We start from the raw sequence: 23,972 nt of genomic DNA, 5'->3' as shown, positions 1-23,972 counted from the left end.
TTCATTTATTGTGATAAAAAAATCTCCATCTCTTAATTGATTTAGTTATATTGATGAAATAAAGGTGGGAGAAACAGATCATTTCTTATTTTAAATAAAATCCCTAATGTTTTTGGAACCAGGAGGGATCATGATTAGAGATTTATAAAACCATAAAATCACTTTTCTGACTACAACTAAGTTTTATTTTAATTAAAATGATCAAATTAGTGCAGATTTGCCTACAGAAAGCAGTAGTGAAGTAGTAAAATACATGTACAAATACTGCAGTAAAGTACTGAGTAATGTACTGTCCAGCAGTTGTCTGGTCCTTAGTGGAGGGGTCCCCCCTGCAGCACAGGTCAAGACACTGAGACCAGGTCCAAAGGTGGATCAGGGAGGACACAAAGAGGTTTTAACCGACTCCAGCTGGTCTCATTTCAACGGAATTGGACCCACGTGGCTCCAGAAAAAAAACTGGATCCTTTAAGTTAAACTGATTTTTTAAAAACCATTTCATCACTTTGTGTTAATGTCAAAGCTTCACAGGTTCATGCGTCAGGAGCAGCAATGGATGCGCCCCCACAGACAAAGACCGGTATCTGCAAAACCGCTTCCAGCTCTGGTTTAGTCTTTGACAGGAAAGTGTTCAAACTCCACTGGAACAAAAGCCTTTTATCAAACTCCCTCAGCTGGATTCATGTGAACCGCGGCCCCAAATGATGTCCCCCTACTCAAACGGACTTATCCCGTGCTATAACCTCGGGTTCTGCCTTTTAATGTGCCGCAAATATTCTAAGAAGTCACAGAAAATGTGTCAGAAAGCAGTTCACATGTGCCAGGTCTTGTTTAAAAAAACGACTCTTTGGGGGGCAAAAGTCGGATAAAAGTGTCGTTTGCCCTGAATGTTGTGATCCGTGCTAACGGGGGCTTGTTAAATGTGTGTTAAACCGGGTGAAACCGTGCGTGAAATTCGCAGCTTTATCACAAAAAAGCCCGTTTTTAATGGTTTTCTTGATCAGCTGAATCGCTACAGCAGCACGGTGGGTGTCAATATAAAGTGACGGCCATATTTGCCGGTGCCGCTGTTGTAAACAAAAAGTGAGAGACAGACGCTTCACTGAATTTCGGGTCATTTTTATTTCTTTAATTTACAATGTCTTTGGGAATGTCTTACAAACCCAATGTCCATCAGCACATTCCGGGAACTTCTGGGAACCAGGGTAAGGAGAAAATGTGGGGGGAAACCAAAGTATCCGTGCGTAAAACCGAGTGTTAAATTCGGGATCTCGGAGAATACCTGGAGAAAGACCGTGTCTGTAGTTTTTGTCCAGTTATATATATAGGGTCAGATCCTGGGAGCTAGGCTAATTCATATCCGCCATTATTACTAATGTAAAACAGCGCCATCCGTGATAGCGCTCGGCGCACAAACGCGCTGGGGACGTGAAACGAGAAGGCTACGGTTCCTAGATTGTGGTTATCCGTCGTCCGGGGTCCGGGTCCCGTCGGGTGGGTGTCGGTACACGGTGACAAAACTGTATCACTTGTGTCTTCTTGAGCCAGCCTTGTTCCGTTTCCTCCATGATGCTCCTCGGTCGGAGCTGCTGATTGATCTGCCTCTGCATTTTTTTATGACTCTTCGAGGACATCTCGTGTCGGAGGCTGAAAACTACAGCGGCAGGGCAGGAACACAAAACACAAATACATGCGTTTAAATGTTCTAATAAATACATCTCCCCCTTTGGGTCTACTTCGTACTCAGCCCCCGAAGGCAGAATGTTCTGTTGATCTGGGTGAAGAAGTTGGAACAAGTTATTTATCTCAATGGAACAAGTTATTCATCTCATTAGAACAAGTTATTTATCTTATGGGAAGAAGTTATTTATCTCATTAGAACAAGTTATTTATCTCAATGGAACAAGTTATTTATCTCAATGGAACAAGTTATTTATCTCATTAGAACAAGCTATTTATCTCATTAGAACAAGTTATTTATCTTATGGGAAGAAGTTATTTATCTCATTAGAAAAAGTTATTTATCTCAATGGAACAAGTTATTTATCTCAATGGAACAAGTTATTTATCTCATTAGAACAAGTTATTTATCTCATTAGAACAAGTTATTTATCTCATTAGAACAAGTTATTCATCTCATTAGAACAAGTTATTCATCTCATTAGAACAAGTTATTTATCTCAATGGAACAAGTTATTCATCTCATTAGAACAAGTTATTTATCTTATGGGAAGAAGTTATTTATCTCAATGGAACAAGTTATTTATCTCAATGGAACAAGTTATTTATCTCATTAGAACAAGTTATTTATCTCATTAGAACAAGTTATTTATCTCATTAGAACAAGTTATTTATCTCATTAGAACAAGTTATTTATCTCAATGGAACAAGTTATTCATCTCATTAGAACAAGTTATTTATCTTATGGGAAGAAGTTATTTATCTCATTAGAACAAGTTATTTATCTCAATGGAACAAGTTATTTATCTCAATGGAACAAGTTATTTATCTTATGGGAACAAGCTATTTATCTCATTAGAACAAGTTATTTATCTTATGGGAAGAAGTTATTTATCTCATTAGAAAAAGTTATTTATCTCAATGGAACAAGTTATTTATCTCAATGGAACAAGTTATTTATCTCATTAGAACAAGTTATTTATCTCATTAGAACAAGTTATTCATCTCATTAGAACAAGTTATTCATCTCATTAGAACAAGTTATTTATCTCAATGGAACAAGTTATTCATCTCATTAGAACAAGTTATTTATCTTATGGGAAGAAGTTATTTATCTCAATGGAACAAGTTATTTATCTCAATGGAACAAGTTATTTATCTCATTAGAACAAGTTATTTATCTCATTAGAACAAGTTATTTATCTCATTAGAACAAGTTATTTATCTCATTAGAACAAGTTATTCATCTCATTAGAACAAGTTATTTATCTCAATGGAACAAGTTATTTATCTCATTAGAACAAGTTATTCATCTCATTAGAACAAGTTATTTATCTCAATGGAACAAGTTATTCATCTCATTAGAACAAGTTATTTATCTTATGGGAAGAAGTTATTTATCTCAATGGAACAAGTTATTTATCTCAATGGAACAAGTTATTTATCTCATTAGAACAAGTTATTTATCTCATTAGAACAAGTTATTTATCTCATTAGAACAAGTTATTCATCTCATTAGAACAAGTTATTTATCTCAATGGAACAAGTTATTTATCTCAATGGAACAAGTTATTTATCTCATTAGAACAAGTTATTTATCTCATTAGAACAAGTTATTTATCTCAATGGAACAAGTTATTTATCTCATGGGAACAAGTTATTTATCTTATGGGAACAAGCTATTTATCTCATTAGAACAAGTTATTTATCTCATTAGAACAAGTTATTCATCTCAATGGAACAAGTTATTTATCACAATGGAACAAGTTATTTATCTCAATGGAACAAGTTATTTATCTTATGGGAACAAGCTATTTATCTCATTAGAACAAGCTATTTATCTCATTAGAACAAGCTATTTATCTCATTAGAACAAGCTATTTATCTCATTAGAACAAGTTATTTATCTCATTAGAACAAGTTATTTATCTCATTAGAACAAGTTATTTATCTCATTAGAACAAGTTATTTATCTCATTAGAACAAGTTATTCATCTCATTAGAACAAGTTATTTATCTCAATGGAACAAGTTATCTCATTGGAACAAGTTATTTATCTTATGGGAACAAGCTATTTATCTCATTAGAACAAGTTATTCATCTCATTAGAACAAGTTATTTATCTTATGGGAAGAAGTCATTTATCTCATTAGAACAAGTTATTCATCTCATTAGAACAAGTTATTAATCTCATTAGAACAAGTTATTTATCTCATTAGAACAAGTTAGTCATCTCATTAGAACAAGTTAGTCATCTCATTAGAACAAGTTATTTATCTTATGGGAAGAAGTTATTTATCTCATTAGAAAAAGTTATTTATCTCAATGGAACCACTTATTTATCTCATTAGAAAAAGTTATTTATCTTATGGGAATAAGTTATTTATCTCATGGGAACCACTTATTTATCTCATTAGAACAAGTTATTTATCTTAAGGGAACAAGTTATTTATCTCATTAGAACAAGTTATTTATCTTATGCAAACAAGTTATTTATCTCATTAGAACAAGTTATTTATCTCATGGGAACCAGTTATCTCATTAGAACAAGTTTTTTTATCTTATTAGAACAAGTTTTTTTATCTTATTAGAACAAGTTTTTTTTTTATCTCATTAGAAAAGTTATTTATCTCATGGGAACAAGTTTTTTTTATCGTATTAGATCAATTTTTTTTTTTAATCTGGTTGGAACAAGTTTTTTTTATCTCATTATAAAAGTTATTTATCTCATGGGAACAAGTTTTTTTAATCTTATTAGAACAAATTTTTTTATCGTATTAGATCAAGTTTTTTTTTTAATCTGGTTGGAACAAGTTTTTTTTATCTCATTAGAAAAGTTATTTATCTCATGGGCTGTTTTGACTGATGCCAACTTGTAATTGTTGATTTCTTGACAGCTGGAAACCTCCAGTCTCACTCGGCAGCTAACCTGGCCACGCTGCAGTCCTACAGGCCCCTGCTGAGTGACTACGGGCCTCCATCTCTGGGATTCTCACAGGTAACCGCAAGTAAACTGTTAATCTGATTTGTTAATTGGTTTCTTTTAAATACATAAAAGTGTTTATGAAGTTAATGTAGAGCCTAACCATAACTCTACTTCTAGACAGGTCTTTAGCGCTCCTTAATCCAGAATCTCTGTCTTAATCAAGTGATGAATTAAAGTGAAATATTCTGCAGAACTCATTGCAATTATTGCTGCATATGCACCCTCAGCATACCAGAAAAAGAGACATGTGAAATACTATATATTGCACCTGGCTCACCTTGCTGTGTTTGCTCTATGTTTAGGGCTCCACTGGCAGCCAAGTGCCTCAGAACAAATATGCAGAGCTACTGGCTATCATCGAAGAGCTTGGAAAGGAGATCAGGCCCACGTACGCTGGAAGTAAAAGTGCAATGGAGAGACTGAAAAGAGGTAACTGTAAACTTTGATGAAACATGTAGTTGAGTTGTGGGTAATTTAAGGTTTGTTAATCTAATTTGTCTTTTTGTTCGAAGGAATAATACATGCCAGAGGGCTGGTGCGGGAATGCTTGGCTGAGACGGAGAGAAATGCAAGGTCCTAGCTACGAACACATGGTCCTCCCTGCAAGAAGAACTAACAGTGTGTGTCTCATGAAAAAATTACTTGCATGGAATTTCCTTTGAGAGGAGGAAGTAAATGAATAAAGGATGGAAAAGCAAGCTCCTTGAGAAAAAAACAACAGCAGCATTTCATGACTCCTGAGGGTTCTGGAGGATCATTTAAATCATGTGTGGGAATCGGAATTCAGATGGCAGGATATCATGTGTTTTTATGCCCCACTTTTGGGATTTAGTTTTGACTTCATATTTAAAACATTGGTTTATGCATGTGAATGGGCTTTGGGTTAATTGTAGACACTGCATGGCTTGAACCGGGGTAGATGGAGAAGACTTCTTGTTAATGTTATTTGGTCTGTTTTTCAGACCCTTGAATCAAACATGCCAGAGGGAGTGAGGGCTCAGATGTGCCAAATGCAGCGGGTCATTCATGTTGAGGTTGGCTTTGGTATTAAAAAAAAAAAAAGGAAAAATGCTGTAACCTGCATCTTTGTATGTATTTATTACTGAGTGTAATAAATTGTATTTTCAATATAGTTGTCATTGTGATTCATTGTGTTTCAGACATTCATTGTCCAGTCCTGCCAAACCTGGAAATGAAAATAAGACATATGTGCATCTATTGTTATTTTTGCTCTGTAAAAATGATTCACGTGACCAGCTCTACACAAAAAAGCTAGAGGTCAGTGATGTCTGGAAATGGGTAAAAACGTACTTATATCAGGCCTAGTGAGGATATTAATCTCCATGGTTTTGATCAACAACTATTGGATGAATTTCCATGAAACTTTGTACAGACATTTTTGTTCCGTGAGGAGAAATCCTGTTGATTTTGCTGATCCCCCTGGATTTTCCTTCAGTGTCACAGACTGACATTTGTTGTTAGTGAAATGATAGTTACCCCCTGACTTTTCCTCTACTGCCATCATGAGGTGAAACCGTTTCATACTTTTTTCATTTCAGTTCTTTGTTGTCCGACTAGAGGAAAGTCTCTGCAGCAAAGGCAAAAAAGACATGAACCAGAAGCACAATATAAGAAACGACTGAGGACATTTTGCAGTGGTTTGTAGAGTGCATGTTACAAAATATACTTTTGTGAATGTAATTTTTTTTTAATGTGACGCTGTTTTTTGTTCACAACTGCAGACATCATGACAATGAAACCGCATATATTTAAATATGAATAAGAAATTTACCAATAAATATACTGCTAGATAATTTAAATAATATATAATGGCAGCCCAGGCCACAGGAAACACAGTAAATGTCAATGCCTTTCTTATTTGCTGAATCCATGTTTTTAATTTAACAAAAATATGAATTTATTTTGAAAAATATGTTGATATTTGTGCTTTGCTTCAAACACACGTGTACGCCTCTTTTCCCTTATCAGCCAATAGCATCACAGAATGAAAGTTACCACCAATCAGAGCTCTGTATTTTAATCGCCTTTCGACCAATAGCGTTCAGGCTGCGAGCGTTACGGCAGCCAGCGATCTCTGCAGTGCAGTTAGCCAGCTAGCCAGTTAGCCTGCTAGCGTCCTCTTAGAGAAATATGGGAGAAATAATGATACAAGTCAACGGGTAGGTTCACTAATATTTGTTGTAGGCTCTCTGCGTTTGTCTCTACTGCCTTAAACAACGTTTATTCCCCTGCTGTGTGTGTTATATTTCCACCGCCGCTGCAACTTAGCACAACTTAGCTAGCTTGCTAGTTAGCTACCCATTCACCTGTCAGTGGAAGTGTTAGCTGCTGTGTTAGCCACACGGCTAACGGACCCAGCTGTTCCCCAGCTGTTTATCTAGTCCTGGACAGGTCCAACCACAGACTGTGTGTTATTTAATTTACTGTCTGTGGTTCAGAAAGGGCTCACACGTTTTAGGACGCACAAAAATCTTAGACAGAGAAGTGTATGCTAACGACATTGTCGCATTATCCTGTGTTTGTGTTTGTTTATGTTTTGTTGACTGTTGAATGCTGATGCCAGTTAAGGGAAACTTTAGCTAATCAGCAATAAATAACCTTCGAATAAAAGCTGAGTTTTAGACAGTTCGTAGCTTCAATAGGAAACTAAGGTCTCACAGATCTGAAACTAATAATTATTCTCAATAGTTTCAAGTGAGTTTTATCATTACATCAATCTACTTCATTATTCAAATATTTGGTTAGGTTCTTGCAGTGTATTTGACATATTGTGGGGTAGTATATTTTTTGCTGTGAGATCTGGTTGACTCAAAGTGTAAAGTAGCAGAAAGTGGGGAAAAAAGTATGTGATTTGAAGTATTTCTGAACTGTAGTTAAGAACAAGACTTGAATAAACATGGAGAATTACTTTCCACCATTCCTGACTGTTTGTTTCCCGTCTCTTGGTTTGTAGCTGTCACACTGACCCCCTCTACATGGGCCTATAAACATGTCCACAGATGACAGTATCTCTGAGGATGTGTCCAGCTCTGGGGCTTTGAGCCATTGTCATGTTGGGGATGGGGGTAAGGAGAGTGAGACCTCTTTGGTGTCCTCTGAAGGGACATCGGCCTCTGGGCGCGCTGTCTCAGAGGACAGACACACAACCTCCCAAATAACTGTGGAGAGCAGGCATATGGACATCACACCAGCATGCAACAAGATCAGGTGCAGTAACACGGTTGTACATGGGAAATAATGAGACAGTTGTTTCTCATTGCAAAGCTAAAATTAAAAACAAAATTGAACTGTAGGGCTAAAGCTAAACTTATTCAGTTATTCATTTATTCTTTACAACTGATTAATTATTCGAGCAGCATGTTGGCTGAGTGGTTAGCCTCACAGCAAGAAGGTCCTGGATTTCCAACCTGGCCTTTCTGTGTGGAGTTTGCATGTTCTCCCTGTGCTTGTGTGGGTTTTCTCCAGGTACTCTGGTTTCCTCCCACAGTCCAAAAACATGTATGTCAGGTTGATTGGTGACTCTAAATTGCCCATAGGAGTGAGTGTGAGTGTGTGAGGTTGTTTGTCTCTATGTGGCCCTGTGATGGACTGGTGACCTGTCCAGGGTGGACCCCTGCCTTTCACCCAGAAGAGAGCTGGGATAGGCTCCAGCTGATCCCTGGGACCCTGGTTAAGGAATAAGCGGGTATAGATCATGGATGGATGGATGGATGGATGGATGATTGATAACATGAAATTATCCCCTGCCCTTCGTAACTTTTCCGGGCTGAAGATAAAATTTTTAAATGTCTTATTTCATTCGACCAGTAGTTTTAAAAAAAAAAAAAAAATCCAAAAATATTTAGTTCACGGTGATATGACAAGATAAAGCAGCAATCCAAATCCTAAGATTGGGACCACTGTCAAATATTGAGTTTAAAAGATCAAGGGTAATACAGCTGGTCTAGTCCAGCCTTGTTTAGGTGGAGAAAATGTACATCTTTTTAAAACAGAAAAATTTTGAGCATATGAAGGAGTTTTGATAAGAAGGCATTAAAGTGTCTGCTGATGTTTTTTTGTTTTTTTTTCAATTAATTTGGATAGTTTTATATTTGTGATATCCAGAATGATGTGCTGCAAGCTTCTGTTAGTCTGAATTTTAAATATGATATGATCTGTATTATAATTTTGGATTACTTGGATTACTTTGGATTAAGTGCAGTATGTGATTTAACACCATGTGTTTGTATTGTAGGAGTCTGTGTCTGAATACAAATGAAGCATTTGAACAAGGGAAGAACCTTCCATTCATCAACCCAAGCTCCCTCGAGACCCTTAGGGCCTTGGTGCAGGAGATTCAGAGCAGTGGAGAGACAGACCCTGAGATCTGGAAGGATTGTGAGGTGGGAAATGATCACAAAGCCTAAACCACATATTTAATGTAGAAGGTTGTACATGCTGATGAAGGTGAAGCTGGAGTTAACTGCTGTGGGACGCTGAAGCTTCATTTCTGAGGTGTCACTTATGATTTCTGTGTAGATCACAGCAAGACAGACACACACAGTCACATATGCACACACACTGGTCCCAACAACCCACCCAGCACTTCACTGCTGCTGATCTTTTTAGACACACGAGGTTATTAGCAGGGAACTGACAAATCATGTGCTACAGCACAAATGCAGTTTACTGCACAGTTCATCAGGGTTGTTGACTTTTGGTTTACACACCTACCTCTGACAGTCTTCTCTGCTTATTAATTTAATTTAATGTGCAGCAAAATCACTAGCTTCTCACTACGCCTATGTATTTCAATTCCCTCACCCCTTCACAAATACACACCTGCATATTTGCAAACAAATTCAGTTAAAAAAGTATTGATCTCATTGTCTCACTTACTCAGTGCCTCTACAGGCCCCTAACTAACCAGGTTACGGTAGTTTTTCTGTAGCGATATGATTTCATGAACATCATAACAACAACAAACTAATTTATAATAATCGATCCTCCCAGCTAGATTTCTTCTGGAGAAAGAGGGTTTCTGTGTATATGTGGAATCGAGAGGATATAGGCCGAGCACACGGTTCTGTTTATACTGTGTTTTCTGTCTGCACTTGGACGTGTTCACACATGTTGTGCTGCACACAGATGGTCAGCGTGGACCCTCATGAATATAGGAGGATGGTGACCTTCACATCACAAGGACCCATGGTGCCCCAGTGGGCGGAAAGTATAAATTGGCTTTAACTGAGTTTCTAACGGACTTTTCCATGTGAGCATGTGTGTGACAAAGTTTGCTGTGACAACAGAGCAGCAGCATGGAGATAGAGATAAGATAAACACAAAAAAATCCATCCATTGTCTAAATACAACTAAAACTGACAGAAGTCTAAATAAGTGGAACTGCTGGACAAGAGGTTTCCTGCAGCTCTGAAAACCCACAATATCATTTGTACACTGGAGGCACCGCATCACATTTGTGCCAAGTTGCTCGTTGGACCGTGAGTGGTTTCCAAATGATCTCTGTCAGAAAATCCTGCTTAGATTTAAGGTGAGCACAGAGAAATGTTCCCCCTTCAGCAGATGAATGTGAGCAGCCCTCTGGTGTCAAACTCTGCACAGTGAAGGTCAAACTTCCAAGTGAAGTAACTTTTTTAGTGGCTGAGGACTTAAAGATAACTAAACAGGGCTTCAACAATAAGGTTGGGGGTAAATATTGGCCTACTGCATGTAAACAAAGATCTAAAATAACCATATAACATATAGTGCATGCAAACGTGCTGTCTGATTACTTGCATAACCTGATGTCTCTGAATAACCTGGCATCTTGTGTGTGAACAAACTGACCCAGTAGGTGAGCTGGCCTTTGGGTGCTATGGAGGTTCTTACCTCAGCTTAAGATTATTGGATGTTATGCTTCTCTTTGCCTCTGTGGTACAAAGATAGGAGGCTTAGTCAAAGGTAAATCATGGATGTTCGTGTGACTTGATGGGGGTGAAAATGACCCCAGTTCTGCTCCAGCTGTTTAACTGCAGGTTAATGTTTGGAGTAATGATGGTACATAACTCTTGCCATTTTCCTGCAACAGGGCCGATGGTTGCATCTGTTTCAGCTGGTAGAGAAGCAATACCAAGAGCAAATACTTGCTCAGCAGGAACAATACCAGTGCCAAATACAGGTAAGTCTTGTCTTGTCACGCCTTATCTTATGAGTTGGGTTAAAATATGTGTTTATCCAGTGAAGTAAGTGTGTGTTTATTTCTTCAGTTGATTCAGGATGAAATTAAGGCCCTGGTTCAGCTCCAGAACCGCCAGGCTGGTGTCCTGCCACACGCAGAGTTAACTCCAGCTTCAGTGACCAAAACTACCACTGACACAAAGGACTACATTTTCCCCCTCATCTCCAGTGACTGCGCAGTCCGTACAAATGTGCCAAGTGTCAATGACAGACTGGCTGCCCCTGCCCATACCCCTTTTAGCTCCCCTTCACCTCCACTCCACATATCAGAGGCCTCCAACCAAGGAGAGGAGCGGGCGACCACAGTGCTCAGCAGTGGCTATGGGACTCTGTCTGCATGGGACACAGTTCTGGAGCCTGCCGGGTCTCTGGGGGAAGATGAGGATGGTAGCCAAGAGAGGGAGAAGCATCACTGGTCCTCTAACTTCCAGGAAGACACAAAGACAGCTGTAACTGGGGGCCAGCAGGAGTTTCCCATGGAGAGGACTCCTGGAGAGAAGGAACTAAGCCCATTAGCTGACCAGCAGAAAACATCTGGGTGTGTTATAAAACACAGTAATAAATAATATACTAATAAAACAAAACTATTCAGAATACTTTAACCCAAGGAATCTGCAGGCCTTGAAAAGTCTTTTTAATATTTAAGTGGCTTACAGTAGGCAGTAATGTTAGTTATAAAATGTTTTTATATCTGATTCTAGCAAAAATTGTCTGAACTTGTATTTTTGTACCACAATTCTGAGCATCCGTTTGATGTACAGTTAATATTTTTACTTATCAACTAATCAGTTAGTTACTGTATATTTTAATTGGCTTCATACATCTAGTTTCTGCTTATTCAGGTCTGGGTGGTGTTAGATGATCATTTAAACCTGCAGTAACAGATTTATCAAGCATTAATGTTATATACTGCTAGGCCATATCATCCCTGTGTGTTTTTATGTCTTTTGTACTTTGGCTAGTATGAATTTTAAATTGCATTCTGTGTGAACCTACAGAAACTCAGTTAAGATGAACTCAGCATCGTTTCTGTACAATATTTATACTGACTGACCTGTTCTGTTGGCAGCACCAGCCAGTTCCTGACCTCGTGGGCCCAGAGGCAGAAACTCAGGCCCAAGAAGAGCAAAGGACAAGCTTCATCCCACATCCAGGAGCAGCCGCTCAGCCCCGGAGAATCCCACCAACAAAACCCACTGGAAAGCACAGACTCCCAGGACCAGGTACAGCTCACCAGCCATAACAGCTGCTCCTATATGGCAGGAGAGACTTTGCAGGGTTAATAACAAAGAATAACACACCTCCCTGACTCTGAAGTGTTTTTGTTTTTGGTGCAGTGTTATGGCTGTCCTGATTTCATTCCTGCTGCTCAATCTAATCCGCTCATGTCTATTTGGTTTCAGCATCGACCGGCAGGGCGGTTGTCCAGCTCCTTTCCCCTGAGGAGGAGTGACAGTCTGATGTCGGAGGCGTCAGGTAACAGTTCACTGACCCAGGCAAAACACAAGCACAGACAAGGCTTGGACAGTGCACATCAATCACTGACAGTGTGAAACAGAGAGTATCGATATTGCAGGTTTTATGGAAGGTGAAGCCCTTTTGCAGTTACTGTAGGTGATAGTAAGATGGCGCTGTTGTACCTGTTAGGATTTTCAATATGAACAAATTGAGTAACATACATTTTTATTAATGTTCCCCTCTTTGCACTAGGCCTCACGTACTGGCGGCTGAATGAGAGTGAACTGTATCACCCGCTACCGGACAGCTTTGACAGCAGCGCTTACCTCCTCCTGCAAGAGGCCTCCATAAAGCTTGTGAGTAACGAAAACTACAATTCCCAGTGATACATGTGATCAGGACATGAAACAGACAAATAAAACTTAAATGCTGGTGTGGATTCTTTTATTTGGCCCATTTTATCAGCCCCTTATCTTAGAAACTCACTCCTATGTTTGGTCAAGTATTTAGTTCTGTTTATTTATCAAAGTTCCAGGAGGTGAGATTCAGCTTTATCTTTTTTCAGTGCAGTCCCTTATAAATACAGGCCCATATCTCATGTCCCACTGTTCCACTCTGTGTTTTAGAACAGCATTAAATGAAATGGAAGCCATGGTTGGTTACCTGCACAGGTTTGCAACAGGGTAGATTTACAGTGGGCTGTGTCTGCCCTTCGGTGAATGTGTTCTCCTCTGACTGGGCGGGTATCAGCGATTTGTTTCCCCAGGTCTAGAAAGCTGGAGACCATGATGAAAAGTTTCTCCTCTGTTTAGTTTCAAATTCCTTCATGCAGTGTTGCACTTTTCTTATATATTTCTGTTTGTTTGTGTTGGGATTAGCTCTCACATAGCTGTTTTTTGCACAGCATCAGAGGATGTTTGCATAACGTTGAGCGTTCCTCAGCTTTCCCCTCTAGTGCAGCCTGGAGCAGTTTGAATGTGTCGGTCTCTGCGGTGGCACAGGGCTGCAAACCCATGTCTCATTCACAATGAATGGCAGCTGTCACCTGCCCAGTCTTTTGAGTCTGTATGTGTGAATGTAGTATAACTGGTAATATTCAGAATCCTCCTGCGCTCGGCTGCTGGTTTGTTCCCCCTCCACCCAGACGTTCTGTCTCTGTTTCTTGCAGTCCCCATCTCAGGAACCTCGGCTGTCTCTCAGAGAGATCTATCAGAACAGACAAAGAACGGACTGGGAAGGCTCTGTAACGTCCAGTCCTTCGTCACCACAGGTATGTCACATGACTCACATCAGTAATCAGTTCAGTACCTGGCTCCAGCCTCTTACCTGGACTCTGCCCATTTGTGCCTCAGGTGTTGACCTTGGACCCAGCAGCCACTATGCGACAGTCAGATCGAACCTCTGGCTTCACTTCACCCTCTCACTTCAGCAGCCCCTCGTTCGCCACTCAGCCCCTCCTCTACCCCAGAGTGGGGACCCCTGTGACCCCTGACAGCATGGTGGAGTGCAGTCCCAACCCTGGAGATACAGACTGTATCTCTGATACCTCCAGTGTTTCAGCTGCTGGACCTTCCCCCTCCAAAGTGCAAAGCTCATGGGGAAACCCGTCCCAAGCAGTCCTGTCTACCTCCCGGGATAAGACCCAGCCCTCCCACACAGTCAGCCAGCAGCGTAGAGCCAGTGCCCCCTTAGCCAGTGAAGAGGAAGCCAGTCACACCCACACCAGCACCCTGAAGCCTCCTCCAGGCTCTGGTGCTACTCTGCGACCTGCATCCAATCCACATGGGGAGGGAGCTTCATCACTAGAGGATCCTGTTGTCCTCTCTCTGTGAGTTCATCATACATAGGCTGCACTGTTTATTCATGCTTGAACTAGGTAGATACAAACAGAAAGTAGCTCATTTTAGGTTCAACATGTAACGTATAGAGTAAGAAATGGAAGATAAAGATGGTGTCATTAATGTGTAATCACTGGAAAATACCAGCTGTAGCATTTTCTTAATCTTAGTTTGAATCTTTTAAATCCACATAGAGAGCGGGTCTCCTTTCACGGAGGCAGCCATGTTGTGCAGTTTCTTCACACATGCACTAAAATGGTGCATGCGTATTTTGAGCTGTGATTATTGTTTTGCATAGTCACTAGTATCACAAATAAACATCTGTGGACACAGTTTGCATCCTGTTACTTGTTGTTTAGTGTGTGTTTTCTTTGCATGGCTGCTGAGATTTATCTATGTAATCTCTTCAATAGTTTCTTCTTTTTTTCCCAGACTGAGGCAGAACCTGAGAGAGAAACACTCCCGACATGTGGCTGATCTAAAAGCCTATTATGAGTCTGAGATCCAAATCCTGCGAGACAAACTCAAACTCAGAGAGCTGCCTCAGGATTTGGAAAAGAGCAACCAGGTCCTCACAGAGAGGTTTGCATTTACTACATAACTATTTATAAAAAAACACCTAGAAAGTGAATCAAAAGGTTTTTAAATAAGCATCATACACACTCATTATACTTCAGTTTATTTTGTTCTTTAACTTTGTACCACTGTGACTTTTGTTTGTCCGCAGGTGCAGGCACCTAGAAAAAGCTCTGGCTGACGCCACCAGTCGCATTCAGGAGCTAGAAGCAACGAACAGCTTGCTGGAGAAGAAACTGGTATCACTCCTCAGTTATTCTACTTTCTTCTATTTGTTTCCATTAGATTAGATTGACTTAAGAGCTGCCAACTTTAACAAACAAAAATAAGTGTTTAATGCATTAAGTTAATATTGAAACAGTTTCCCTTTCCTTAATTTTGAATTGACGTGTCGTTGCCAGGCAGAATGGCCGGAGCGGTATGCTGTGGCAGGTGCTACTGTGAAATCCCTGCAGCAGCGACTGGAAGAAAGCAAACGCTCGGCCAAAGAGAAAGACGCCCTGGCAGGTCGTCTGAAGAGCCGTGTGCGGCAGCTGGAGGAGGCGGCGCAGAAAGCCTGCAGGGAGGCAGACGACAAGGAGGCCAGGAGGGAGAGAGAGTACAAGATGCTGCAGGATGTGAGTCTGGGAAGAGACTATAACATGATAAGATATCATCATGTGCTGCGGAAAATCACATCATCTCTAACCTCTGAAGTCCTCTTACGCACTGGAACCTTATTTATTTTTACATTAAATCTTTTCCCAAGCGGAAGTGTTATACTGTTGATGTACTCTACAGAGTGATTGCTCCATAACCTGTGATCACATTTTGTTTCCCTGTTTGTGTTTGTCATTATCTACAGGGTTTGTTTTGCCACTGAGGTGTGAAAGCACCGGTTTAATGATCTTTTTAATCAGATCTAGTATGAGCCAAATGTGACTGATCCACTTATTGACTGTTTACTTACTGTGGAAGGTTAACATGGTGTAGTTTTCTCTTTTATGTCAAAACATGAAGTGTTACAGTTACGGCCTCATGTTAAATTACATAAGAAGGATCCTGTTGGACTCCATGTTACAGGAAAACACTGGTATCAGAGTTCTGCTTTGCGTTAGGGGGTACCCTGAGTTTAGACATAAAACTGGATGGACTGGTGCATCCCTGTTTTATAACTGTCAACACTCATGTTGGCCTCTGGTGATGGCGTCTGTCTGTTTGTTTCCTCAGCTGCTCACAGAATATGACGCCCTGACGAAGGAGCATGAGGGAGTGAAGGTAATGGTTCTGCCTGTGTTAAGTCCAGCAGTGGCAAACAGAATTACTTCTCCATTCAGACTTTTTAACATGTTTGTGTCTACAGAACAACCTGGTGTCAACGGAGAACAAGCTCGTCGAGGCCAATGATCAGATATCTGAGATGAAGAGGTGAGTAGATGTGACACTACTGCAATTCTGTTCGTTCCTCTTCTTATCAAATCTCATTTCCAGCTCTTGTTATTTGGGGAAATATGTTTTTCTGTTCTGTTGCTGTATCGCCTAGACTCTGTGCTGTGTGGAAAATAATTTCCTTTGCTGGGTTTCTTAAGACTGTACAGCTGCAAAAAAAAAAAAAAAAAGAAACAGCTTTTAGCTTTTTTCAGCATTTTGTGACCCTAAATGCATCACCTCAAATGTATAAATGCATTATTTTATAGTCATGCTCTTGTCTGTGGGTCACAGCTTTAAAGGAATTGAGTATTTTGAGAAATGAGCTGTTTCTTGCACAATTTTAGGTGAGAGGATTAACAACACTCACATTTCTTCACATCTGAAGTTCAGTCTTTGAATTTACACCTTTTCTCAGACGCATACATTTAATCTGTAAATTAAAAGGTTTGTCAACAACTTACCTCAAAAATACAGCAATCAACCTGTTTGTATTTGCATGGAAAGCTTACGGCTTCATGTCTGTGGTGTGGTCGGTTGCAGTGGAGGCTGGTGGGGACAGTACGGAGACGGAGAACAGAGGATTAATCAATAGAGCCTCATGATGTCCTCTGTGCTGCTGAAAATAGATAATAGCTGACACCACAAAGCAACTTTGCTTTGCAGCTTCAGCTTTACTGGCACCAAGAGTGGCAGCATATGGACTCTGCAGTGATAAAGATCATCTAGTCAATTCAACAAATTCATGGACAGCTCACAAACTACAGCTCGTAATCAATTCATGTGTCATTTGATGAAAATGAGCTGCAGGGCTGGGAGGTCTGGCAGCAGAGGGGGAAAAAGATGGAGAGGTTCAGGGACCTGTGAGTGGCCTCGGCTTGTAAAACTAAGGAATTATTAATCTAATGAATGCAGGGAGAAGAAATCAAAAAGACAGGCTGAGCTATGACAGCATTTTACTAAATCTTTCATAACTTAACCAGTTCACCTGGGCTGAGTGGAAGAACTGAACATAAGCTCAGACATTCGCTGAAAGGTGATGTGAGGGTCCTTTCAGGCATTCTGCCAGAGCACTGAGTCGATGCTAGACCGTTCAAATAAAAAAGACGTAAAATGCAGTGAGAGAGGGAAGATCATTGCCAGCTCCAGGGTCTGGAGGAGCCTGTGAGTGCAAAAACCTGCGAGACAAATCGAACGATTCTGAGTCCTCACTTGCTACAGGAGAAACAGATGAGAGCCAGATCATGGCTGCAGACAGAATTTATACACCACATAAGACAATGTGTTGATGTAAAGGTCATCTTTGGGTCGTAATGTTTCTGTGTCGAAGAAAAGGTGCAAGTGCAATGAAATATAAGTCCTTTTTCATTAGAAGAATTAAATAGCTGCTTAATAACTGTGCAGAATCTCCCTTTAGGTCCTTTGTTAGAAGGTCAGCATTACTGATATTACCCCATATGGTCTAGTGGTTAGAATTTCTGGTTTTCAGCCTGGTGGCCTGGGTTCAACTCTGGGTTCAACTTTTAAAATTAAGTTTCAAATCACACATTGTTTTTCTCACCAAACCCAAGGGAACAGCAATTTCATGTCAACATATGTGACATGTATGTGGCCAATTTGTGTGATTTACAATTAAATGAAGCTAGCAACGTTTTGTTTGTTTGTTTGTGAGTGCAGACCTTTTGTGAAGCCGTAGAAATAATAAAAATCAAATTGTCTGTGTCTCTGTCTATTCCCCAGAGTCATCTCGAAGCTGGAGTCTCAGGTGAAGCAGCTGGAGCATGAAAACCAGGCCAGGGCCCGTTATGCCTCCCACAGTAACACACAAGCCTCGGGGGCTGGGTGAGCAGCTAAAAACCTAAAGCAGACTTTCTCTAGATCCTGCAGATGATTACAGCTCAGTCTGGGAATAGTTTTGTTGTCTTTGTTCTTGATTCAGTCTCATTTGGACCCTTTATATGAAGTTCAGTCTCAGACTGGGCTGGTTTACCAATTATTTGCTTACATTCTGGCTGCACAGTACTGATGTCTTAATGGCCTTGTAACTATAATTAGTTACTGCTACTGTAGAAACATGGCAGCACAACATGGCTGCCTCCGTGGAAGGAGACCCGCTCTCTGTGTGGATTTAAAAGACTCAAACTAAGATTAGGAAAATGCTACAGCTGGTATTTTCCAGTGATTACACATTAATGACACCATCTTTATCTTCCATTTCTTGCTCTATATGTTACACGTTGAACCTTTTTAAATTATGTCCTGATAACATACTTACAGCTTCTCTTACATTTCTGGGTATTAGGTATAATATTAGGTTCTATTGTTATAATATTTGTGTTCAATGTTCAGAATATCTTCTTTGTGTGTCCACAGTCTCTTCCATCATCCTGACCTGCTGCTGTCACCCAGCAAGGCGGAGCCTGGCGTCACCCGCAGGAAGTCATCCGGTCTTCATTCTGACCAGTTGAATGGCAGCAGAAAATCACCGTTCCCCCACACTAACCAGTCACACAAGTCAGCGTACACTTTAAATGATCAGTCATCAGGAACTGGAAGCTCTGTGGACGTTGGTGGGAGCTGGAGGTTGGTTTCTGTTGCATTTGCTCAACCAGCCTTTTGTGAAGATTTTTGGTAAATGACTGAGATCCTCTCTTGCAGGTGTGCTTCTCCTCCGGAGTGCGAACAGTCTTTGCCTCAGACCAGACATCAGGAGCAGAGGGAAACCGGTCGGAGTGAAGGATCCTGTGCCCTGACGCCCATGATGAGAGCCCTGATCGAGCTGGAGGAGACCAGAGCCACACAGAGCCGGGCCCCCTGTGAGAGCAGCTAAATCACCCACAGAGTGACTCACACTAACACTCAAATCTAAACTCACATCTGCCTTTTTCCTCAAACTTTACATCAGAACCTGCGCTCATAACAACGAGGCGGCAGCAATACACTGCTGAAACATGGATATGTAGATTTGGATAAACTGGTGATTACATGTTATGCAGATTTCTCCAGGAAAGAGCAGCAATGAGTGACATGACATTACAGACAGATCGATCATCTTGTTACCAACATCACTGTGTCGATTTGGTTTAGGCCACATGCAGCTACTTGGTCCTCACGCTGTACACGTTTTTGCCTCCAGGGGCCGGCAGCCAGCAGAGGGCCACGGTGGGTTTTGTGGAGCGGAGACACAAAGAGGTGATTCAGGAGCGAGTCCAGCTGCGGGCGGACAGAGAGGTGGTGAAACCCGGAGGAGCCGCATCCGGAACCGAGCGAGAATCAGGACCGAGAAACCGCAGTGGAGCAGAAAGAGCTGCGGCTGTGCTGAGGGCTCAGAGGAGTCTGTCTCCAGAGAGTCACAGATCATCCTCACTGCCTCCTCCTGGACAGAGAAACACACCCACAGCTACGCCCAGTACGTCTGTATCTGTAGTTGTCTGTGCACGGATGTGAACACAGCTTATGTGCTTCAGGAAGTTAGTTTAGTTTTAGACAAAACAAGCTGATTAAAATTGTATCTTGTCTTCAGAGTCATTATTTATGGCTGCAGACTCTCTGCCATATGCTAATACATCACCAGCACAAGAATTCGCTATTAGACTCTTTCCAAGTTTTGTGGATCACAAAGACTCCCTGGAGGCTCTAGTTTTTGAATTAATGCTGTGTATGTATGAAAGTTTTAATTAACACTGTCCTGTTCTCTTTCATCCAGCAAAGAGAGAAACTTTACTCACGCCCATGTCTGCGAAGTCCAGCCCTAAACGCTGCCCCACTGAGAACTACTCCACCGCGTTCGGTCACGTGATGCCACGAGAGGAACACCTGCTCAAAAGGTGAGAAACATCCTGGTCTGATTGGACCTGAGTCTGGCTCACCTTGGCCCGTGTGGCCTCACTGGGTCAGATATCCTGACCCTGAAGAACCAGGATCACAAAGCCTGTATACAGCGGGTCAGGTAACTCTGTTTTTGTTAATGTCAGGGATCAGTACTAGTATCCAGCACATGAGCTTCAGTAAAGATTTAACAGAGAAGAGGAGACAGAGCAGAAACATGAATTTGCTTTCAGCAGACTGATGCAAAAACATGTAAAATGTTTAATTTGGTGGCTGCTTTTTTCCAGACGCCTTGAATGTTTCACTCTGTTGGTCCCAGTGAGAATTTGGTTTCTTATGCTTGAGAATTCATCCTTTAACTTACAGCCCTGATGACATATCAAATATTAAATATGAGCAGAAGTGAAGACATGGCCGCCCCTCCTTCTTCTTCTCCGTCACGTCTTTCACGACTAAGTTTTGTTTCTCCAGCTGCTGCTCAAAGAGCCTGAGACCTAAAAGTCACAGGACGAGCCACTTCATTTGTAGTAAAACGCCCCTGGTTGAACTTTACCACAAGGTGTCAGTTAGTTGTTGGCTCAGCAGGCCCAGTAAAGTGAAGCCTGTGAAAATGTAGTGGAGACTATAGAACTAGAAAGATCTCAGTCAGTGTTATTTTTATTCTGAATCTGTCCAACAAACACAAACAGGATGTTCTGCGTTGCAGGAAATAAAAGTCACGTTGTTTGTCGTCTGCAGGTTTGATGGACAAGCTGAGCAGAGGTGTCATTCGTTCCACAGCAGCAGCCCCAGGAAGAGGCTCCAGTTCACGTCAGCAGACAGAGAAGATGGTAATGTGTTCATTAACCACTAACACTGAGATCGGCTGAGAACGTGGTGCAGTTATACTCTGGCCTTCTCTTGTTTTGAGCTCCAGCATTTGAGACGTTCAGTTGTCCCGGGTCATCCTGTGTGTTTGATTTCATGCAGTATGTGTTTCTGGTGTGTCCCTGCGACTGATGGCTACAGACTGAATGCTGTCTTTAATTTACTGTCTGTAAACTGTGCCAGCCACACAGAGGACGTGATAAAGTCTTACTCCAGCGAAAGATGGACAGGGTAAAGGATAAGGCTGAGATCTAGCTCCTGGTGCACAGTTGTTTTCAGATGCTGTAAAAAGTTATTGTTAGAAATTTGAACAAATCTTTCTTACTGAAGAAACGAGTCTCCCAGTGCGGTGGTGTGTGTTGCTGATGTGATTTTCATCGTCGGTCTATGAAACAGACAAACAACCTAATCCAGGTTAGAGACATTAACTGAGTCGTTTGGTTTAGTCTGTGTGGGGAGTGTTGGAAATCCTGTTAATATAAAAAATGTTTGGCCTCATGCTCTTACCCACAATGCACCTGACTGGTTGATTTGGGTTTTATAAGAACGTGTGTACCCACAAAGTCTCCAGTGATTGTAAATGTCTGCTGACAAAAGAAATAAATCCTCCCCGTCTCCTTCAGACCTTCAGCAGCCAGAGTCCTCCGGTGGTGGGAACGCTCCTGAAGGGAACTCCCAGCTGGGCTGGGAGGAGCAGGGTGGCTGTAGTGGACTGGACCCGCAGGACACCTATGGGGACTCGTCCCCCCTTCTCCTGGACAAACTCCAGTCCTTGGCTGAGGCTGAGAAACTGTTTGATGAGCTGACGCAGGAGAAACTGCAGGTGAGTGTGTTCACCTGGACACAGCTCGTCACATCTCTCCTCTCGTCAGCCAGGACGTTGTGAAAGGCTGCGTGTCCCCCCGTCTGTCCTGGTCATATGGAGACAGCTCACACACCAACACACACGCCTTTTCCCAGCCCACTGATCTGATGGGACCAGTGTTTCATTCGGTCACGTGTTGCTGGTTTCATCAATATAATTATTTCTGTTAATTTACTGTCAACCTCTGTGTGTGTTGGTGCAGATCGAGGCAGCTTTGAGCCGGATGCCTGGAGCAGGGGGCAGAGTGAGTCTGCAGACCAGGTTGGATGAGGTAAGACCGATCACACATTGATCACACTTATGTAACTTGTTTGGGTTTATTGAGGGGCTTATCCAGCTTCTCACATGGGAGGATTTGCTGCTTTTCTTTGTTGTATATAGTTGGAGGTTGAATTCCTGACAGGCCAACACAGCAGCAGATTCCTGTATCTCCTACATCTCTGTTCTTCTCTATGACCTGTGTGCAGAGCCCTTTGGAAACTCTTCCAAAAACAGTAGGAAAGACTCCAACCTGGAGACCACGAGGACTAAAACCTTCCTCAGTGATCAGCAGAAAATCCAATGCTCGTCCATTACAGCTCGTGTCTCGTCAAGGTGAAGTTGGTGTTAAACTACAATGGACGGGACACTGGGATGCACCGGGTGCAATGCATCCTGGGTGTTGTAGGATTTTTTGGGAACAAGACGTCCTTTTCACTGTTCTCTCCAGTCACAGGGCATTAGGAAGGTTTTCCTCTCTGACCACATAAGGGGCTGAGCTGGATTAAATGATCATCTGTGGAGCAGTGGATTATTCCTGTAACTATAAATAAATCATCAGCTGATTTTCTGCTTTGCTGTCGTCCTCAGGTGGCCTTAGAGAATCGTCTGGAGAGACTGAACCGTGAGCTGGGACACATCCGCATGACCCTGAAGAGATTCCACGTCCTCCGCTCCTCTGCCAACATATAGCAGTGTCTGTGCTTTTACATCAGAGTAGATGCTTCAACTTAGTGTCTTGGATTTATACACAGCATTGATTGTCTTTTGGTCATTTTCTGTGCCATAAACCGTCTGTACAGTATCACAGCATCTTTTTTATACTTATTACACTCTGGGATATTTTTTATATGTCTGAAAGATATTGCAATTTTTGGAGTATATTTTTAGTAAAACACAGATTTGTAAATTCATTTACTTTTTTAGTCACATGAAAATATTCCTATGATTTACTTGCCACATATTCAGGTGTAGATTTTTAAATCGGCCGTTTCGGTGTAAATGTGACAGACATTCTTCCACCTGGGAAATGTTTCTGCCTTTTTGTTCTTGTATTTATGAGACAAAGGGTTTTTCCATTTGACATTGCTTAAAATGTTTTTATTGAATGTTTTTTATACTTCAGAGATTTTGATTTTGGTGTGTTCGACATGTTTTATTTTTTTTTTCTTTTAAAAATAAGTTTTTACTGTTTTGGGCCAAATGACTGAACTTGAAGAAAATATTTGTTTACTTGAATCAAATTGCCTTTTTCCTTTGTTTACTTTCCATATGTACATGTTGCTTTTTTTTCTTTTGGCTTTATGTTTGGACCATCCAGATTGGAGCCACCTGTAAAGTCCAGACCAGCACACACACATATTTTCACACTGTTGCATGAAGTTTCTTGCACTGCTTCGTTTTCTTTTATTTATTTATTTTTTGCAGTTTTCCTACAATCACATGGACTTCACTGGAAATATAATATTGTTGTTGCACAATAAATGAAGGCTTTTTTTGATAACTGGTAGTTTTGTTCCTTTTTTATGCCTTATCTTATTATCTGAGTTGTTGATGATGATTTGACTTGAATCTGATTTTTTTTTTTTTGGTTCATTGAAACCAGTGAAAGAAACTAGACATATGTAATTATTGTAAGCTGGTGACAATTATACTCATGTATGTTAAAATATCAAAGAAAATCAAAGTCTGCACAGTGAAAAAGCCAATTTTGATAATTTGGATGTTCAGTTCTAATAATCTGACATTAGAATTTTACAGATTTAAAATGTAAGTGAAGGCATCACTTTATTACCCCAGTGCATTCTGGGAGGACTCCTGACACGCCTACTAGTGCACCTGCAATCACATGATTAAAATTCAGCCAATCAAAGAGCTGAACTCTACTTTTCCTGCAGAGACAGAACCTGCAGGAAGAGCGAGCATCCCGGCGGCTCCATCAATCCGAACCTCATGGTTTCAGCAGCTGCTTGGA

At 41.0% G+C, this 23,972-nt stretch overlaps 2 protein-coding genes across 2 annotated transcripts; both read left to right on the top strand.

The window, feature by feature from the left end:
* Window positions 1-1,048: 1,048 nt before the first annotated feature.
* Window positions 1,049-5,791, top strand: cdk2ap1 (cyclin dependent kinase 2 associated protein 1). Its single transcript, XM_026297589.1, has 4 exons — window positions 1,049-1,202; window positions 4,575-4,675; window positions 4,966-5,092; window positions 5,176-5,791. The coding sequence occupies exons 1-4, from the start codon at window positions 1,136-1,138 to the stop codon at window positions 5,241-5,243; spliced, it is 363 nt and encodes a 120-aa protein (XP_026153374.1). The 5' UTR covers window positions 1,049-1,135; the 3' UTR covers window positions 5,244-5,791.
* A 932-nt stretch (window positions 5,792-6,723) lies between these two features.
* Window positions 6,724-23,507, top strand: mphosph9 (M-phase phosphoprotein 9). Its single transcript, XM_026297631.2, has 24 exons — window positions 6,724-6,843; window positions 7,638-7,891; window positions 8,919-9,066; window positions 10,752-10,841; window positions 10,930-11,438; window positions 11,970-12,123; window positions 12,304-12,376; window positions 12,611-12,714; window positions 13,527-13,628; window positions 13,711-14,186; window positions 14,629-14,778; window positions 14,924-15,011; window positions 15,174-15,389; window positions 15,982-16,029; window positions 16,115-16,179; window positions 17,920-18,021; window positions 18,553-18,762; window positions 18,838-18,995; window positions 19,316-19,588; window positions 19,886-20,006; window positions 20,746-20,837; window positions 21,498-21,697; window positions 21,942-22,010; window positions 22,589-23,507. The coding sequence occupies exons 2-24, from the start codon at window positions 7,674-7,676 to the stop codon at window positions 22,688-22,690; spliced, it is 3,768 nt and encodes a 1,255-aa protein (XP_026153416.1). The 5' UTR covers window positions 6,724-6,843; window positions 7,638-7,673; the 3' UTR covers window positions 22,691-23,507.
* The last annotated feature ends 465 nt before the right edge of the window (window positions 23,508-23,972 follow it).

The sequence above is a fragment of the Mastacembelus armatus genome, chromosome 12 (genome assembly GCF_900324485.2).
Source record: "Mastacembelus armatus chromosome 12, fMasArm1.2, whole genome shotgun sequence".
NCBI lineage: Eukaryota > Metazoa > Chordata > Actinopteri > Synbranchiformes > Mastacembelidae > Mastacembelus > Mastacembelus armatus.
This window is presented reverse-complemented; position numbering and strand designations above follow the sequence as displayed.

What these genes read in the sequence shown, in the direction of transcription:
- cdk2ap1 (XM_026297589.1), top strand. Translation starts at nt 1,136, where the DNA reads ATGTCTTTGGGAATGTCTTACAAACCCAATGTCCATCAGCACATTCCG. An exon ending in CATCTCTGGGATTCTCACAG is followed by an intron (nt 4,676 to 4,965) that starts GTAACCGCAAGT and finishes CTCTATGTTTAG; the next exon opens with GGCTCCACTGGCAGCCAAGT. An exon ending in AATGGAGAGACTGAAAAGAG is followed by an intron (nt 5,093 to 5,175) that starts GTAACTGTAAAC and finishes TTTTGTTCGAAG; the next exon opens with GAATAATACATGCCAGAGGG.
- mphosph9 (XM_026297631.2), top strand. Translation starts at nt 7,674, where the DNA reads ATGTCCACAGATGACAGTATCTCTGAGGATGTGTCCAGCTCTGGGGCT. An exon ending in TCTGATGTCGGAGGCGTCAG is followed by an intron (nt 12,377 to 12,610) that starts GTAACAGTTCAC and finishes TCTTTGCACTAG; the next exon opens with GCCTCACGTACTGGCGGCTG. An exon ending in TGCAGACCAGGTTGGATGAG is followed by an intron (nt 22,011 to 22,588) that starts GTAAGACCGATC and finishes TGTCGTCCTCAG; the next exon opens with GTGGCCTTAGAGAATCGTCT.